The following is a 20,155-nucleotide window of genomic DNA, read 5'->3' as shown; positions in this document are numbered from 1 at the left end:
ATCAGCTCCTCAGTGAGTTACTATACCATACCACTAACCCTGGAAACAAGGTCATCAGCTCCTCAGTGAGTTACTATACCACTACCACTAACCCTGGAAACAAGGTCATCAGCTCCTCAGTGAGTTACTATACCACTACCACTAACCCTGGAAACAAGGTCATCAGCTCCTCAGACAGTGAGTTACTATACCACTACCACTAACCCTGGAAACAAGGTCATCAGCTCCTCAGTGAGTTACTATACCACTACCACTAACCCTGGAAACAAGGTCATCAGCTCCTCAGTGAGTTACTATACCACTACCACTAACCCTGGAAACAAGGTCATCAGCTCCTCAGTGAGTTACTATACCACTACCACTAACCCTGGAAACAAGGTCATCAGCTCCTCAGACAGTGAGTTACTATACCATACCACTAACCCTGGAAACAAGGTCATCAGCTCCTCAGACAGTGAGTTACTATACCATACCACTAACCCTGGAAACAAGGTCATCAGCTCCTCAGTGAGTTACTATACCACTAACCCTGGAAACAAGGTCATCAGCTCCTCAGTGAGTTACTATACCACTACCACTAACCCTGGAAACAAGGTCATCTGCTCCTCAGACAGTGAGTTACTATACCACTACCACTAACCCTGGAAACAAGGTCATCAGCTCCCTCAGTGAGTTACTATACCACTAACCCTGGAAACAAGGTCATCAGCTCCTCAGTGAGTTACTATACCACTACCACTAACCCTGGAAACAAGGTCATCAGCTCCTCAGTGAGTTACTATACCACTACCACTAACCCTGGAAACAAGGTCATCAGCTCCTCAGTGAGTTACTATACCACTACCACTAACCCTGGAAACAAGGTCATCAGCTCCTCAGTGAGTTACTATACCACTACCACTAACCCTGGAAACAAGGTCATCAGCTCCTCAGTGAGTTACTATACCACTACCACTAACCCTGGAAACAAGGTCATCAGCTCCTCAGTGAGTTACTATACCACTACCACTAACCCTGGAAACAAGGTCATCAGCTCCTCAGTGAGTTACTATACCACTAACCCTGGAAACAAGGTCATCAGCTCCTCAGTGAGTTACTATACCACTACCACTAACCCTGGAAACAAGGCCATCAGCTCCTCAGACAGTGAGTTACTATACCACTACCACTAACCCTGGAAACAAGGTCATCAGCTCCTCAGTGAGTTACTATACCACTACCACTAACCCTGGAAACAAGGTCATCAGCTCCTCAGACAGTGAGTTACTATACCACTACCACTAACCCTGGACACAAGGTCATCAGCTCCTCAGTGAGTTACTATACCACTACCACTAACCCTGGAAACAAGGTCATCAGCTCCTCAGTGAGTTACTATACCACTACCACTAACCCTGGAAACAAGGTCATCAGCTCCTCAGTGAGTTACTATACCACTACCACTAACCCTGGAAACAAGGTCATCAGCTCCTCAGTGAGTTACTATACCACTAACCCTGGAAACAAGGTCATCAGCTCCTCAGTGAGTTACTATACCACTACCACTAACCCTGGACACAAGGTCATCAGCTCCTCAGTGAGTTACTATACCACTACCACTAACCCTGGAAACAAGGTCATCAGCTCCTCAGACAGTGAGTTACTATACCACTACCACTAACCCTGGAAACAAGGTCATCAGCTCCTCAGTGAGTTACTATACCACTACCACTAACCCTGGAAACAAGGTCATCAGCTCCTCAGACAGTGAGTTACTATACCACTACCACTAACCCTGGAAACAAGGTCATCAGCTCCTCAGTGAGTTACTATACCACTACCACTAACCCTGGAAACAAGGTCATCAGCTCCTCAGTGAGTTACTATACCACTACCACTAACCCTGGAAACAAGGTCATCAGCTCCTCAGTGAGTTACTATACCACTACCACTAACCCTGGAAACAAGGTCATCAGCTCCTCAGTGAGTTACTATACCACTACCACTAACCCTGGAAACAAGGTCATCAGCTCCTCAGTGAGTTACTATACCACTACCACTAACCCTGGAAACAAGGTCATCAGCTCCTCAGACAGTGAGTTACTATACCACTACCACTAACCCTGGAAACAAGGTCATCAGCTCCTCAGTGAGTTACTATACCACTACCACTAACCCTGGAAACAAGGTCATCAGCTCCTCAGTGAGTTACTATACCACTACCACTAACCCTGGAAACAAGGTCATCAGCTCCTCAGTGAGTTACTATACCACTACCACTAACCCTGGAAACAAGGTCATCAGCTCCTCAGTGAGTTACTATACCACTACCACTAACCCTGGAAACAAGGTCATCAGCTCCTCAGTGAGTTACTATACCACTACCACTAACCCTGGAAACAAGGTCATCAGCTCCTCAGACAGTGAGTTACTATACCACTACCACTAACCCTGGAAACAAGGTCATCAGCTCCTCAGTGAGTTACTATACCACTACCACTAACCCTGGAAACAAGGTCATCAGCTCCTCAGTGAGTTACTATACCACTACCACTAACCCTGGAAACAAGGTCATCAGCTCCTCAGTGAGTTACTATACCACTACCACTAACCCTGGAAACAAGGCCATCAGCTCCTCAGACAGTGAGTTACTATACCACTACCACTAACCCTGGAAACAAGGTCATCAGCTCCTCAGTGAGTTACTATACCACTACCACTAACCCTGGAAACAAGGTCATCAGCTCCTCAGTGAGTTACTATACCACTACCACTAACCCTGGAAACAAGGTCATCAGCTCCTCAGTGAGTTACTATACCACTACCACTAACCCTGGAAACAAGGTCATCAGCTCCTCAGTGAGTTACTATACCACTACCACTAACCCTGGAAACAAGGTCATCAGCTCCTCAGTGAGTTACTATACCACTACCACTAACCCTGGAAACAAGGTCATCAGCTCCTCAGTGAGTTACTATACCACTACCACTAACCCTGGAAACAAGGTCATCAGCTCCTCAGACAGTGAGTTACTATACCACTACCACTAACCCTGGAAACAAGGTCATCAGCTCCTCAGTGAGTTACTATACCACTACCACTAACCCTGGAAACAAGGTCATCAGCTCCTCAGACAGTGAGTTACTATACCACTACCACTAACCCTGGAAACAAGGTCATCAGCTCCTCAGTGAGTTACTATACCACTACCACTAACCCTGGAAACAAGGTCATCAGCTCCTCAGTGAGTTACTATACCATACCACTAACCCTGGAAACAAGGTCATCAGCTCCTCAGTGAGTTACTATACCACTACCACTAACCCTGGAAACAAGGTCATCAGCTCCTCAGTGAGTTACTATACCACTACCACTAACCCTGGAAACAAGGTCATCAGCTCCTCAGACAGTGAGTTACTATACCACTACCACTAACCCTGGAAACAAGGTCATCAGCTCCTCAGTGAGTTACTATACCACTACCACTAACCCTGGAAACAAGGCCATCAGCTCCTCAGTGAGTTACTATACCATACCACTAACCCTGGAAACAAGGTCATCAGCTCCTCAGTGAGTTACTATACCACTACCACTAACCCTGGAAACAAGGTCATCAGCTCCTCAGTGAGTTACTATACCACTACCACTAACCCTGGAAACAAGGTCATCAGCTCCTCAGTGAGTTACTATACCACTACCACTAACCCTGGAAACAAGGTCATCAGCTCCTCAGACAGTGAGTTACTATACCACTACCACTAACCCTGGAAACAAGGTCATCAGCTCCTCAGTGAGTTACTATACCACTACCACTAACCCTGGAAACAAGGTCATCAGCTCCTCAGTGAGTTACTATACCACTACCACTAACCCTGGAAACAAGGTCATCAGCTCCTCAGTGAGTTACTATACCACTACCACTAACCCTGGAAACAAGGTCATCAGCTCCTCAGACAGTGAGTTACTATACCATACCACTAACCCTGGAAACAAGGTCATCAGCTCCTCAGTGAGTTACTATACCACTACCACTAACCCTGGAAACAAGGTCATCAGCTCCTCAGTGAGTTACTATACCACTACCACTAACCCTGGAAACAAGGTCATCAGCTCCTCAGACAGTGAGTTACTATACCACTACCACTAACCCTGGAAACAAGGTCATCAGCTCCTCAGTGAGTTACTATACCACTACCACTAACCCTGGAAACAAGGTCATCAGCTCCTCAGTGAGTTACTATACCACTACCACTAACCCTGGAAACAAGGTCATCAGCTCCTCAGTGAGTTACTATACCACTACCACTAACCCTGGAAACAAGGTCATCAGCTCCTCAGTGAGTTACTATACCACTACCACTAACCCTGGAAACAAGGTCATCAGCTCCTCAGACAGTGAGTTACTATACCACTACCACTAACCCTGGAAACAAGGTCATCAGCTCCTCAGTGAGTTACTATACCACTACCACTAACCCTGGAAACAAGGTCATCAGCTCCTCAGACAGTGAGTTACTATACCACTACCACTAACCCTGGACACAAGGTCATCAGCTCCTCAGTGAGTTACTATACCACTACCACTAACCCTGGAAACAAGGTCATCAGCTCCTCAGTGAGTTACTATACCATACCACTAACCCTGGAAACAAGGCCATCAGCTCCTCAGTGAGTTACTATACCACTACCACTAACCCTGGAAACAAGGTCATCAGCTCCTCAGTGAGTTACTATACCACTACCACTAACCCTGGAAACAAGGCCATCAGCTCCTCAGTGAGTTACTATACCACTACCACTAACCCTGGAAACAAGGTCATCAGCTCCTCAGTGAGTTACTATACCACTACCACTAACCCTGGAAACAAGGTCATCAGCTCCTCAGACAGTGAGTTACTATACCACTACCACTAACCCTGGAAACAAGGTCATCAGCTCCTCAGTGAGTTACTATACCACTACCACTAACCCTGGAAACAAGGCCATCAGCTCCTCAGTGAGTTACTATACCATACCACTAACCCTGGAAACAAGGTCATCAGCTCCTCAGTGAGTTACTATACCACTACCACTAACCCTGGAAACAAGGTCATCAGCTCCTCAGTGAGTTACTATACCACTACCACTAACCCTGGAAACAAGGTCATCAGCTCCTCAGTGAGTTACTATACCACTACCACTAACCCTGGAAACAAGGTCATCAGCTCCTCAGACAGTGAGTTACTATACCACTACCACTAACCCTGGAAACAAGGTCATCAGCTCCTCAGTGAGTTACTATACCACTACCACTAACCCTGGAAACAAGGTCATCAGCTCCTCAGTGAGTTACTATACCACTACCACTAACCCTGGAAACAAGGTCATCAGCTCCTCAGTGAGTTACTATACCACTACCACTAACCCTGGAAACAAGGTCATCAGCTCCTCAGACAGTGAGTTACTATACCATACCACTAACCCTGGAAACAAGGTCATCAGCTCCTCAGTGAGTTACTATACCACTACCACTAACCCTGGAAACAAGGTCATCAGCTCCTCAGTGAGTTACTATACCACTACCACTAACCCTGGAAACAAGGTCATCAGCTCCTCAGACAGTGAGTTACTATACCACTACCACTAACCCTGGAAACAAGGTCATCAGCTCCTCAGTGAGTTACTATACCACTACCACTAACCCTGGAAACAAGGTCATCACCTCCTCAGTGAGTTACTATACCACTACCACTAACCCTGGAAACAAGGTCATCAGCTCCTCAGTGAGTTACTATACCACTACCACTAACCCTGGAAACAAGGTCATCAGCTCCTCAGTGAGTTACTATACCACTACCACTAACCCTGGAAACAAGGTCATCAGCTCCTCAGACAGTGAGTTACTATACCACTACCACTAACCCTGGAAACAAGGTCATCAGCTCCTCAGTGAGTTACTATACCACTACCACTAACCCTGGAAACAAGGTCATCAGCTCCTCAGACAGTGAGTTACTATACCACTACCACTAACCCTGGACACAAGGTCATCAGCTCCTCAGTGAGTTACTATACCACTACCACTAACCCTGGAAACAAGGTCATCAGCTCCTCAGTGAGTTACTATACCATACCACTAACCCTGGAAACAAGGCCATCAGCTCCTCAGTGAGTTACTATACCACTACCACTAACCCTGGAAACAAGGTCATCAGCTCCTCAGTGAGTTACTATACCACTACCACTAACCCTGGAAACAAGGTCATCAGCTCCTCAGACAGTGAGTTACTATACCACTACCACTAACCCTGGAAACAAGGTCATCAGCTCCTCAGTGAGTTACTATACCACTACCACTAACCCTGGAAACAAGGCCATCAGCTCCTCAGTGAGTTACTATACCATACCACTAACCCTGGAAACAAGGTCATCAGCTCCTCAGTGAGTTACTATACCACTACCACTAACCCTGGAAACAAGGTCATCAGCTCCTCAGTGAGTTACTATACCACTACCACTAACCCTGGAAACAAGGTCATCAGCTCCTCAGTGAGTTACTATACCACTACCACTAACCCTGGAAACAAGGTCATCAGCTCCTCAGACAGTGAGTTACTATACCACTACCACTAACCCTGGAAACAAGGTCATCAGCTCCTCAGTGAGTTACTATACCACTACCACTAACCCTGGAAACAAGGTCATCAGCTCCTCAGTGAGTTACTATACCACTACCACTAACCCTGGAAACAAGGTCATCAGCTCCTCAGTGAGTTACTATACCACTACCACTAACCCTGGAAACAAGGTCATCAGCTCCTCAGACAGTGAGTTACTATACCATACCACTAACCCTGGAAACAAGGTCATCAGCTCCTCAGTGAGTTACTATACCACTACCACTAACCCTGGAAACAAGGTCATCAGCTCCTCAGTGAGTTACTATACCACTACCACTAACCCTGGAAACAAGGTCATCAGCTCCTCAGTGAGTTACTATACCACTACCACTAACCCTGGAAACAAGGTCATCAGCTCCTCAGACAGTGAGTTACTATACCACTACCACTAACCCTGGAAACAAGGTCATCAGCTCCTCAGTGAGTTACTATACCACTACCACTAACCCTGGAAACAAGGTCATCAGCTCCTCAGTGAGTTACTATACCACTACCACTAACCCTGGAAACAAGGTCATCAGCTCCTCAGTGAGTTACTATACCACTACCACTAACCCTGGAAACAAGGTCATCAGCTCCTCAGTGAGTTACTATACCACTACCACTAACCCTGGAAACAAGGTCATCAGCTCCTCAGACAGTGAGTTACTATACCATACCACTAACCCTGGAAACAAGGTCATCAGCTCCTCAGTGAGTTACTATACCACTACCACTAACCCTGGAAACAAGGTCATCAGCTCCTCAGTGAGTTACTATACCACTACCACTAACCCTGGAAACAAGGTCATCAGCTCCTCAGTGAGTTACTATACCACTACCACTAACCCTGGAAACAAGGTCATCAGCTCCTCAGACAGTGAGTTACTATACCACTACCACTAACCCTGGAAACAAGGTCATCAGCTCCTCAGTGAGTTACTATACCACTACCACTAACCCTGGAAACAAGGTCATCAGCTCCTCAGACAGTGAGTTACTATACCACTACCACTAACCCTGGAAACAAGGTCATCAGCTCCTCAGTGAGTTACTATACCACTACCACTAACCCTGGAAACAAGGTCATCAGCTCCTCAGTGAGTTACTATACCACTACCACTAACCCTGGAAACAAGGTCATCAGCTCCTCGGACAGTGAGTTACTATACCATACCACTAACCCTGGAAACAAGGTCATCAGCTCCTCAGTGAGTTACTATACCATACCACTAACCCTGGAAACAAGGTCATCAGCTCCTCAGTGAGTTACTATACCATACCACTAACCCTGGAAACAAGGTCATCAGCTCCTCAGACAGTGAGTTACTATACCACTACCACTAACCCTGGAAACAAGGTCATCAGCTCCTCAGTGAGTTACTATACCACTACCACTAACCCTGGAAACAAGGTCATCAGCTCCTCAGACAGTGAGTTACTATACCACTACCACTAACCCTGGAAACAAGGTCATCAGCTCCTCAGTGAGTTACTATACCACTACCACTAACCCTGGAAACAAGGTCATCAGCTCCTCAGTGAGTTACTATACCACTACCACTAACCCTGGAAACAAGGTCATCAGCTCCTCAGTGAGTTACTATACCACTACCACTAACCCTGGAAACAAGGTCATCAGCTCCTCAGTGAGTTACTATACCACTACCACTAACCCTGGAAACAAGGTCATCAGCTCCTCAGTGAGTTACTATACCACTACCACTAACCCTGGAAACAAGGTCATCAGCTCCTCAGTGAGTTACTATACCACTACCACTAACCCTGGAAACAAGGTCATCAGCTCCTCAGTGAGTTACTATACCACTACCACTAACCCTGGAAACAAGGTCATCAGCTCCTCAGACAGTGAGTTACTATACCACTACCACTAACCCTGGAAACAAGGTCATCAGCTCCTCAGTGAGTTACTATACCACTACCACTAACCCTGGAAACAAGGTCATCAGCTCCTCAGAGAGTTACTATACCACTACCACTAACCCTGGAAACAAGGTCATCAGCTCCTCAGTGAGTTACTATACCACTACCACTAACCCTGGAAACAAGGTCATCAGCTCCTCAGACAGTGAGTTACTATACCACTACCACTAACCCTGGAAACAAGGTCATCAGCTCCTCAGTGAGTTACTATACCACTACCACTAACCCTGGAAACAAGGTCATCAGCTCCTCAGTGAGTTACTATACCATACCACTAACCCTGGAAACAAGGTCATCAGCTCCTCAGTGAGTTACTATACCACTACCACTAACCCTGGAAACAAGGTCATCAGCTCCTCAGTGAGTTACTATACCACTACCACTAACCCTGGAAACAAGGTCATCAGCTCCTCAGTGAGTTACTATACCACTACCACTAACCCTGGAAACAAGGTCATCAGCTCCTCAGTGAGTTACTATACCACTACCACTAACCCTGGAAACAAGGTCATCAGCTCCTCAGACAGTGAGTTACTATACCACTACCACTAACCCTGGAAACAAGGTCATCAGCTCCTCAGTGAGTTACTATACCACTACCACTAACCCTGGAAACAAGGTCATCAGCTCCTCAGTGAGTTACTATACCACTACCACTAACCCTGGAAACAAGGTCATCAGCTCCTCAGTGAGTTACTATACCACTACCACTAACCCTGGAAACAAGGTCATCAGCTCCTCAGTGAGTTACTATACCACTACCACTAACCCTGGAAACAAGGTCATCAGCTCCTCAGTGAGTTACTATACCACTACCACTAACCCTGGAAACAAGGTCATCAGCTCCTCAGTGAGTTACTATACCACTACCACTAACCCTGGAAACAAGGTCATCAGCTCCTCAGTGAGTTACTATACCACTACCACTAACCCTGGAAACAAGGTCATCAGCTCCTCAGTGAGTTACTATACCATACCACTAACCCTGGAAACAAGGTCATCAGCTCCTCAGTGAGTTACTATACCACTACCACTAACCCTGAAACAAGGTCATCAGCTCCTCAGTGAGTTACTATACCACTACCACTAACCCTGGAAACAAGGTCATCAGCTCCTCAGTGAGTTACTATACCACTACCACTAACCCTGGAAACAAGGTCATCAGCTCCTCGGACAGTGAGTTACTATACCACTACCACTAACCCTGGAAACAAGGTCATCAGCTCCTCAGTGAGTTACTATACCACTACCACTAACCCTGGAAACAAGGTCATCAGCTCCTCAGTGAGTTACTATACCATACCACTAACCCTGGAAACAAGGTCATCAGCTCCTCAGTGAGTTACTATACCACTACCACTAACCCTGGAAACAAGGTCATCAGCTCCTCAGACAGTGAGTTACTATACCACTACCACTAACCCTGGAAACAAGGTCATCAGCTCCTCAGTGAGTTACTATACCACTACCACTAACCCTGGAAACAAGGTCATCAGCTCCTCAGACAGTGAGTTACTATACCACTACCACTAACCCTGGAAACAAGGTCATCAGCTCCTCAGTGAGTTACTATACCACTACCACTAACCCTGGAAACAAGGTCATCAGCTCCTCAGACAGTGAGTTACTATACCACTACCACTAACCCTGGAAACAAGGTCATCAGCTCCTCAGTGAGTTACTATACCACTACCACTAACCCTGGAAACAAGGTCATCAGCTCCTCAGTGAGTTACTATACCACTACCACTAACCCTGGAAACAAGGTCATCAGCTAACCCCTCAGTGAGTTACTATACCATACCACTAACCCTGGAAACAAGGTCATCAGCTCCTCAGACAGTGAGTTACTATACCACTACCACTAACCCTGGAAACAAGGTCATCAGCTCCTCAGTGAGTTACTATACCACTACCACTAACCCTGGAAACAAGGTCATCAGCTCCTCAGACAGTGAGTTACTATACCATACCACTAACCCTGGAAACAAGGTCATCAGCTCCTCAGACAGTGAGTTACTATACCACTACCACTAACCCTGGAAACAAGGTCATCAGCTCCTCAGACAGTGAGTTACTATACCACTACCACTAACCCTGGAAACAAGGTCATCAGCTCCTCAGTGAGTTACTATACCATACCACTAACCCTGGAAACAAGGTCATCAGCTCCTCAGTGAGTTACTATACCACTACCACTAACCCTGGAAACAAGGTCATCAGCTCCTCAGACAGTGAGTTACTATACCACTACCACTAACCCTGGAAACAAGGTCATCAGCTCCTCAGTGAGTTACTATACCACTACCACTAACCCTGGAAACAAGGTCATCAGCTCCTCAGTGAGTTACTATACCACTACCACTAACCCTGGAAACAAGGCCATCAGCTCCTCAGACAGTGAGTTACTATACCACTACCACTAACCCTGGAAACAAGGTCATCAGCTCCTCAGTGAGTTACTATACCACTACCACTAACCCTGGAAACAAGGTCATCAGCTCCTCAGTGAGTTACTATACCACTACCACTAACCCTGGAAACAAGGTCATCAGCTCCTCAGTGAGTTACTATACCACTACCACTAACCCTGGAAACAAGGTCATCAGCTCCTCAGTGAGTTACTATACCATACCACTAACCCTGGAAACAAGGTCATCAGCTCCTCAGACAGTGAGTTACTATACCACTACCACTAACCCTGGAAACAAGGTCATCAGCTCCTCAGTGAGTTACTATACCACTACCACTAACCCTGGAAACAAGGTCATCAGCTCCTCAGACAGTGAGTTACTATACCATACCACTAACCCTGGAAACAAGGTCATCAGCTCCTCAGACAGTGAGTTACTATACCACTACCACTAACCCTGGAAACAAGGTCGTCAGCTCCTCAGACAGTGAGTTACTATACCATACCACTAACCCTGGAAACAAGGTCATCAGCTCCTCAGTGAGTTACTATACCATACCACTAACCCTGGAAACAAGGTCATCAGCTCCTCAGTGAGTTACTATACCACTACCACTAAGTGAGTTACTATACCACTACCACTAACCCTGGAAACAAGGTCATCAGCTCCTCAGACAGTGAGTTAATACCACTACCACTAAGAAACAAGGTCATCAGCTCCAGACAGTGAGTTACTATACCACTACCACTAACCCTGGAAACAAGGTCATCAGCTCCTCAGTGAGTTACTATACCACTACCACTAACCCTGGAAACAAGGTCATCAGCTCCTCAGTGAGTTACTATACCACTACCACTAACCCTGGAAACAAGGTCATCAGCTCCTCAGTGAGTTACTATACCACTACCACTAACCCTGGAAACAAGGTCATCAGTCAGTGAGTTACTATACCACTACCACTAACCCTGGAAACAAGGTCATCAGCTCCTCAGTGAGTTACTATACCACTACCACTAACCCTGGAAACAAGGCCATCAGCTCCTCAGACAGTGAGTTACTATACCACTACCACTAACCCTGGAAACAAGGTCATCAGCTCCTCAGTGAGTTACTATACCACTACCACTAACCCTGGAAACAAGGTCATCAGCTCCTCAGTGAGTTACTATACCACTACCACTAACCCTGGAAACAAGGTCATCAGCTCCTCAGTGAGTTACTATACCACTACCACTAACCCTGGAAACAAGGTCATCAGCTCCTCAGTGAGTTACTATACCACTACCACTAACCCTGGAAACAAGGTCATCAGCTCCTCAGTGAGTTACTATACCACTACCACTAACCCTGGAAACAAGGTCATCAGCTCCTCAGACAGTGAGTTACTATACCACTACCACTAACCCTGGAAACAAGGTCATCAGCTCCTCAGACAGTGAGTTACTATACCACTACCACTAACCCTGGAAACAAGGTCATCAGCTCCTCAGTGAGTTACTATACCACTACCACTAACCCTGGAAACAAGGTCATCAGCTCCTCAGTGAGTTACTATACCACTACCACTAACCCTGGAAACAAGGTCATCAGCTCCTCAGTGAGTTACTATACCACTACCACTAACCCTGGAAACAAGGTCATCAGCTCCTCAGACAGTGAGTTACTATACCACTACCACTAACCCTGGAAACAAGGTCATCAGCTCCTCAGTGAGTTACTATACCACTACCACTAACCCTGGAAACAAGGTCATCAGCTCCTCAGTGAGTTACTATACCACTACCACTAACCCTGGAAACAAGGTCATCAGCTCCTCAGTGAGTTACTATACCACTACCACTAACCCTGGAAACAAGGTCATCAGCTCCTCAGTGAGTTACTATACCACTACCACTAACCCTGGAAACAAGGTCATCAGCTCCTCAGACAGTGAGTTACTATACCACTACCACTAACCCTGGAAACAAGGTCATCAGCTCCTCAGTGAGTTACTATACCACTACCACTAACCCTGGAAACAAGGTCATCAGCTCCTCAGTGAGTTACTATACCACTACCACTAACCCTGGAAACAAGGTCATCAGCTCCTCAGACAGTGAGTTACTATACCATACCACTAACCCTGGAAACAAGGTCATCAGCTCCTCAGTGAGTTACTATACCACTACCACTAACCCTGGAAACAAGGTCATCAGCTCCTCAGTGAGTTACTATACCATACCACTAACCCTGGAAACAAGGTCATCAGCTCCTCAGTGAGTTACTATACCACTACCACTAACCCTGGAAACAAGGTCATCAGCTCCTCAGACAGTGAGTTACTATACCATACCACTAACCCTGGAAACAAGGTCATCAGCTCCTCAGTGAGTTACTATACCACTACCACTAACCCTGGAAACAAGGTCATCAGCTCCTCAGACAGTGAGTTACTATACCACTACCACTAACCCTGGAAACAAGGTCATCAGCTCCTCAGTGAGTTACTATACCACTACCACTAACCCTGGAAACAAGGTCATCAGCTCCTCAGTGAGTTACTATACCACTACCACTAACCCTGGAAACAAGGTCATCAGCTCCTCAGTGAGTTACTATACCACTACCACTAACCCTGGAAACAAGGTCATCAGCTCCTCAGACAGTGAGTTACTATACCACTACCACTAACCCTGGAAACAAGGTCATCAGCTCCTCAGTGAGTTACTATACCACTACCACTAACCCTGGAAACAAGGTCATCAGCTCCTCAGTGAGTTACTATACCACTACCACTAACCCTGGAAACAAGGTCATCAGCTCCTCAGTGAGTTACTATACCACTACCACTAACCCTGGAAACAAGGTCATCAGCTCCTCAGTGAGTTACTATACCACTACCACTAACCCTGGAAACAAGGTCATCAGCTCCTCAGTGAGTTACTATACCACTACCACTAACCCTGGAAACAAGGTCATCAGCTCCTCAGTGAGTTACTATACCACTACCACTAACCCTGGAAACAAGGTCATCAGCTCCTCAGACAGTGAGTTACTATACCACTACCACTAACCCTGGAAACAAGGTCATCAGCTCCTCAGTGAGTTACTATACCACTACCACTAACCCTGGAAACAAGGTCATCAGCTCCTCAGTGAGTTACTATACCACTACCACTAACCCTGGAAACAAGGTCATCAGCTCCTCAGACTGGAAACATGAGTTACTATACCACTACCACTAACCCTGGAAACAAGGTCATCAGCTCCTCAGTGAGTTACTATACCACTACCACTAACCCTACCACTCACCACTAACCCTGGAAACAAGGTCATCAGCTCCTCAGTGAGTTACTATACCATACCACTAACCCTGGAAACAAGGTCATCAGCTCCTCAGTGAGTTACTATACCACTACCACTAACCCTGGAAACAAGGTCATCAGCTCCTCAGTGAGTTACTATACCACTACCACTAACCCTGGAAACAAGGTCATCAGCTCCTCAGACAGTGAGTTACTATACCACTACCACTAACCCTGGAAACAAGGTCATCAGCTCCTCAGTGAGTTACCATACCACTACCACTAACCCTGGAAACAAGGTCATCAGCTCCTCAGTGAGTTACTATACCACTACCACTAACCCTGGAAACAAGGTCATCAGCTCCTCAGTGAGTTACTATACCACTACCACTAACCCTGGAAACAAGGTCATCTGCTCCTCAGACAGTGAGTTACTATACCACTACCACTAACCCTGGAAACAAGGTCATCAGCTCCTCAGTGAGTTACTATACCACTACCACTAACCCTGGAAACAAGGTCATCAGCTCCTCAGTGAGTTACTATACCACTAACCCTGGAAACAAGGTCATCAGCTCCTCAGTGAGTTACTATACCACTACCACTAACCCTGGAAACAAGGTCATCAGTTCCTCAGTGAGTTACTATACCACTACCACTAACCCTGGAAACAAGGTCATCAGCTCCTCAGTGAGTTACTATACCACTACCACTAACCCTGGAAACAAGGTCATCAGCTCCTCAGTGAGTTACTATACCATACCACTAACCCTGGAAACAAGGTCATCAGCTCCTCAGTGAGTTACTATACCACTACCACTAACCCTGGAAACAAGGTCATCAGCTCCTCAGTGAGTTACTATACCACTACCACTAACCCTGGAAACAAGGTCATCAGCTCCTCAGTGAGTTACTATACCACTACCACTAACCCTGGAAACAAGGCCATCAGCTCTTCAGTGAGTTACTATACCACTACCACTAACCCTGGAAACAAGGTCATCAGCTCCTCAGACAGTGAGTTACTATACCACTACCACTAACCCTGGAAACAAGGTCATCAGCTCCTCAGTGAGTTACTATACCACTACCACTAACCCTGGAAACAAGGTCATCAGCTCCTCAGTGAGTTACTATACCACTACCACTAACCCTGGAAACAAGGTCATCAGCTCCTCAGACAGTGAGTTACTATACCACTACCACTAACCCTGGAAACAAGGTCATCAGCTCCTCAGTGAGTTACTATACCACTACCACTAACCCTGGAAACAAGGTCATCAGCTCCTCAGTGAGTTACTATACCACTACCACTAACCCTGGAAACAAGGTCATCAGCTCCTCAGTGAGTTACTATACCACTACCACTAACCCTGGAAACAAGGTCATCAGCTCCTCAGTGAGTTACTATACCACTACCACTAACCCTGGAAACAAGGTCATCAGCTCCTCAGTGAGTTACTATACCACTACCACTAACCCTGGAAACAAGGTCATCAGCTCCTCAGACAGTGAGTTACTATACCACTACCATTAACCCTGGAAACAAGGTCATCAGCTCCTCAGTGAGTTACTATACCACTACCACTAACCCTGGAAACAAGGTCATCAGCTCCTCAGTGAGTTACTATACCACTACCACTAACCCTGGAAACAAGGTCATCAGCTCCTCAGACAGTGAGTTACTATACCATACCACTAACCCTGGAAACAAGGTCATCAGCTCCTCAGTGAGTTACTATACCACTACCACTAACCCTGGAAACAAGGTCATCAGCTCCTCAGTGAGTTACTATACCATACCACTAACCCTGGAAACAAGGTCATCAGCTCCTCAGTGAGTTACTATACCACTACCACTAACCCTGGAAACAAGGTCATCAGCTCCTCAGACAGTGAGTTACTATACCATACCACTAACCCTGGAAACAAGGTCATCAGCTCCTCAGTGAGTTACTATACCACTACCACTAACCCTGGAAACAAGGTCATCAGCTCCTCAGTGAGTTACTATACCACTACCACTAACCCTGGAAACAAGGTCATCAGCTCCTCAGTGAGTTACTATACCACTACCACTAACCCTGGAAACAAGGTCATCAGCTCCTCAGACAGTGAGTTACTATACCACTACCACTAACCCTGGAAACAAGGTCATCAGCTCCTCAGTGAGTTACTATAGCACTACCACTAACCCTGGAAACAAGGTCATCAGCTCCTCAGTGAGTTACTATACCACTACCACTAACCCTGGAAACAAGGTCATCAGCTCCTCAGACAGTGAGTTACTATACCACTACCACTAACCCTGGAAACAAGGTCATCAGCCTCAGACAGTGAGTTACTATACCACTACCACTAACCCTGGAAACAAGGTCATCAGCTCCTCAGTGAGTTACTATACCACTACCACTAACCCTGGAAACAAGGTCATCAGCTCCTCAGTGAGTTACTATACCACTACCACTAACCCTGGAAACAAGGTCATCAGCTCCTCAGTGAGTTACTATACCACTACCACTAACCCTGGAAACAAGGTCATCAGCTCCTCAGTGAGTTACTATACCACTACCACTAACCCTGGAAACAAGGTCATCAGCTCCTCAGTGAGTTACTATACCACTACCACTAACCCTGGAAACAAGGTCATCAGCTCCTCAGTGAGTTACTATACCACTACCACTAACCCTGGAAACAAGGTCATCAGCTCCTCAGACAGTGAGTTACTATACCACTACCACTAACCCTGGAAACAAGGTCATCAGCTCCTCAGTGAGTTACTATACCACTACCACTAACCCTGGAAACAAGGTCATCAGCTCCTCAGTGAGTTACTATACCACTACCACTAACCCTGGAAACAAGGTCATCAGCTCCTCAGACAGTGAGTTACTATACCACTACCACTAACCCTGGACACAAGGTCATCAGCTCCTCAGTGAGTTACTATACCACTACCACTAACCCTGGAAACAAGGTCATCAGCTCCTCAGTGAGTTACTATACCATACCACTAACCCTGGAAACAAGGTCATCAGCTCCTCAGTGAGTTACTATACCACTACCACTAACCCTGGAAACAAGGTCATCAGCTCCTCAGTGAGTTACTATACCACTACCACTAACCCTGGAAACAAGGTCATCAGCTCCTCAGACAGTGAGTTACTATACCACTACCACTAACCCTGGAAACAAGGTCATCAGCTCCTCAGTGAGTTACCATACCACTACCACTAACCCTGGAAACAAGGTCATCAGCTCCTCAGTGAGTTACTATACCACTACCACTAACCCTGGAAACAAGGTCATCAGCTCCTCAGTGAGTTACTATACCACTACCACTAACCCTGGAAACAAGGTCATCTGCTCCTCAGACAGTGAGTTACTATACCACTACCACTAACCCTGGAAACAAGGTCATCAGCTCCTCAGTGAGTTACTATACCACTACCACTAACCCTGGAAACAAGGTCATCAGTTCCTCAGTGAGTTACTATACCACTACCACTAACCCTGGAAACAAGGTCATCAGCTCCTCAGTGAGTTACTATACCACTACCACTAACCCTGAAACAAGGTCATCAGCTCCTCAGTGAGTTACTATACCATACCACTAACCCTGGAAACAAGGTCATCAGCTCCTCAGTGAGTTACTATACCACTACCACTAACCCTGGAAACAAGGTCATCAGCTCCTCAGTGAGTTACTATACCACTACCACTAACCCTGGAAACAAGGTCATCAGCTCCTCAGTGAGTTACTATACCACTACCACTAACCCTGGAAACAAGGCCATCAGCTCTTCAGTGAGTTACTATACCACTACCACTAACCCTGGAAACAAGGTCATCAGCTCCTCAGACAGTGAGTTACTATACCACTACCACTAACCCTGGAAACAAGGTCATCAGCTCCTCAGTGAGTTACTATACCACTACCACTAACCCTGGAAACAAGGTCATCAGCTCCTCAGTGAGTTACTATACCACTACCACTAACCCTGGAAACAAGGTCATCAGCTCCTCAGTGAGTTACTATACCACTACCACTAACCCTGGAAACAAGGTCATCAGCTCCTCAGTGAGTTACTATACCATACCACTAACCCTGGAAACAAGGTCATCAGCTCCTCAGTGAGTTACTATACCACTACCACTAACCCTGGAAACAAGGTCATCAGCTCCTCAGTGAGTTACTATACCACTACCACTAACCCTGGAAACAAGGTCATCAGCTCCTCAGACAGTGAGTTACTATACCACTACCACTAACCCTGGAAACAAGGTCATCAGCTCCTCAGTGAGTTTCTGAACTGTTATTTTTTTCTGATGGATTATATTGACATGGCTCCAACACAACTAGTGAATATACAGGCTGTCTGTTACATCAACAGAGTTCCACCCCAACTCTCCAGAGGACCATCATGACCCCATACAGAGATGCTTTCAAGCTGAAGTTATACAACCGTAGTTATACAAGACATACACATAATGAATGCAAAGATATTGCATTTGACCTTTAGTGTTTCCTCAGATCTACCCAGACAGACTCCAGTCCAAACGGCTTTCCAGCAGCTCCTGGCTGGCGGCCCCTCTTTCAGACTGGCCGATGTGTAGTCTGCATGGCAGTGTCACACTCAGACCCGTTGTCTGAGACTAACAGCACTGCTCTACCTTGCTGCCAGACAGACAGGCCTTTCTGCATGAGGAGGACGTGTTACTTGAGCCAACCGATTGTGTTTTTATGTTCGTTTTATCTGCGTTATTTGTAACTTGGTTTTTTACTAATTTTCTACATAATGTTTCCGCTACCGTCTCTTATGACCGAAAATAACTTCTGGATGACATCAGGTCTGCGATTACTCACCACGGACTGGCAGAATCCTCTTTCTTCTTTCACGACTCTGACGAACACGAGGTGGTGGATATACAGCTCCCTCTGGAACAGGCCCCAACCCCAGTGATCTGCTTGAAGAGGAGGTGGTGGATATACAGCTCCCTCTGGAACAGGCCCCGACCCCAGTGATCTGCTTGAAGAGGAGGTGGTGGATATACAGCTCCCTCTGGAACAGGCCCCGACCCCAGTGATCTGCTTGAAGAGGAGGTGGAGGATATACAGCTCCCTCTGGAACAGGCCCTGACCCCAGTGATCTGCTTGAAGAGGAAGGTGGTGGATATACAGCTCCCTCTGGAACAGGCCCCGACCCCAGTGATCTGCTTGATGAGGAGGTGGTGGATATACAGCTCCCTAGGGAACAGGCCCCGACCCCAGTGATCTGCTTGAAGAGGAGGTGGAGGATATACAGCTCCCTCTGGAACAGGCCCTGACCCCAGTGATCTGCTTGAAGAGGAGGTGGTGGATATACAGCTCCCCTCTGGAACAGGCCCTGACCCCAGTGATCTGCTTGAAGAGGAGGTGGTGGATATACAGCTCCCTCTGGAACAGGCCCCGACCCCAGTGATCTGCTTGAAGAGGAGGTGGTGGATATACAGCTCCCTCTGGAACAGGCCCTGACCCCAGTGATCTGCTTGAAGAGGAGGTGGTGGATATACAGCTCCCCCTCTGGAACAGGCCCCGACCCCAGTGATCTGCTTGAAGAGGAGGTGGTGGATATACAGCTCCCTAGGGAACAGGCCCTGACCCCAGTGATCTGCTTGAAGAGGAGGTGGTGGATATACAGCTCCCTAGGGAACAGGCCCCGACCCCAGTGATCTGCTTGATGAGGAGGTGGAGGATATACAGCTCCCTCTGGAACAGGCCCCGAACCCAGTGATCTGCTTGAAGAGGAGGTGGAGGATATACAGCTCCCTAGGGAACAGGCCCCGACCCCAGTGATCTGCTTGAAGAGGAGGTGGTGGATATACAGCTCCCTCTGGAACAGGCCCCGACCCCAG

The 20,155-nt window shown here is 46.8% G+C and overlaps 1 protein-coding gene across 1 annotated transcript in view; it reads left to right on the top strand.

The window, feature by feature from the left end:
* Nucleotides 1–19,603, top strand: part of LOC135529397 (striatin-like) — a 75,658-nt gene extending 56,055 nt beyond the window's left edge. The window contains exon 5 of the mRNA XM_064958165.1: nucleotides 19,112–19,603. Within this exon, the coding sequence (XP_064814237.1) occupies nucleotides 19,112–19,286 (175 nt within the window). The 3' untranslated portion in view covers nucleotides 19,287–19,603. The remainder of the gene's footprint in view (nucleotides 1–19,111) is intronic.
* Nucleotides 19,604–20,155: the final 552 nt, after the last annotated feature.

The sequence above is a fragment of the Oncorhynchus masou genome, unplaced genomic scaffold, assembly GCF_036934945.1.
Source record: "Oncorhynchus masou masou isolate Uvic2021 unplaced genomic scaffold, UVic_Omas_1.1 unplaced_scaffold_1159, whole genome shotgun sequence".
NCBI lineage: Eukaryota > Metazoa > Chordata > Actinopteri > Salmoniformes > Salmonidae > Oncorhynchus > Oncorhynchus masou.
The sequence above is the reverse complement of the archived record's forward strand: the minus strand, read 5'-3'. Positions and strand labels throughout refer to the sequence as shown.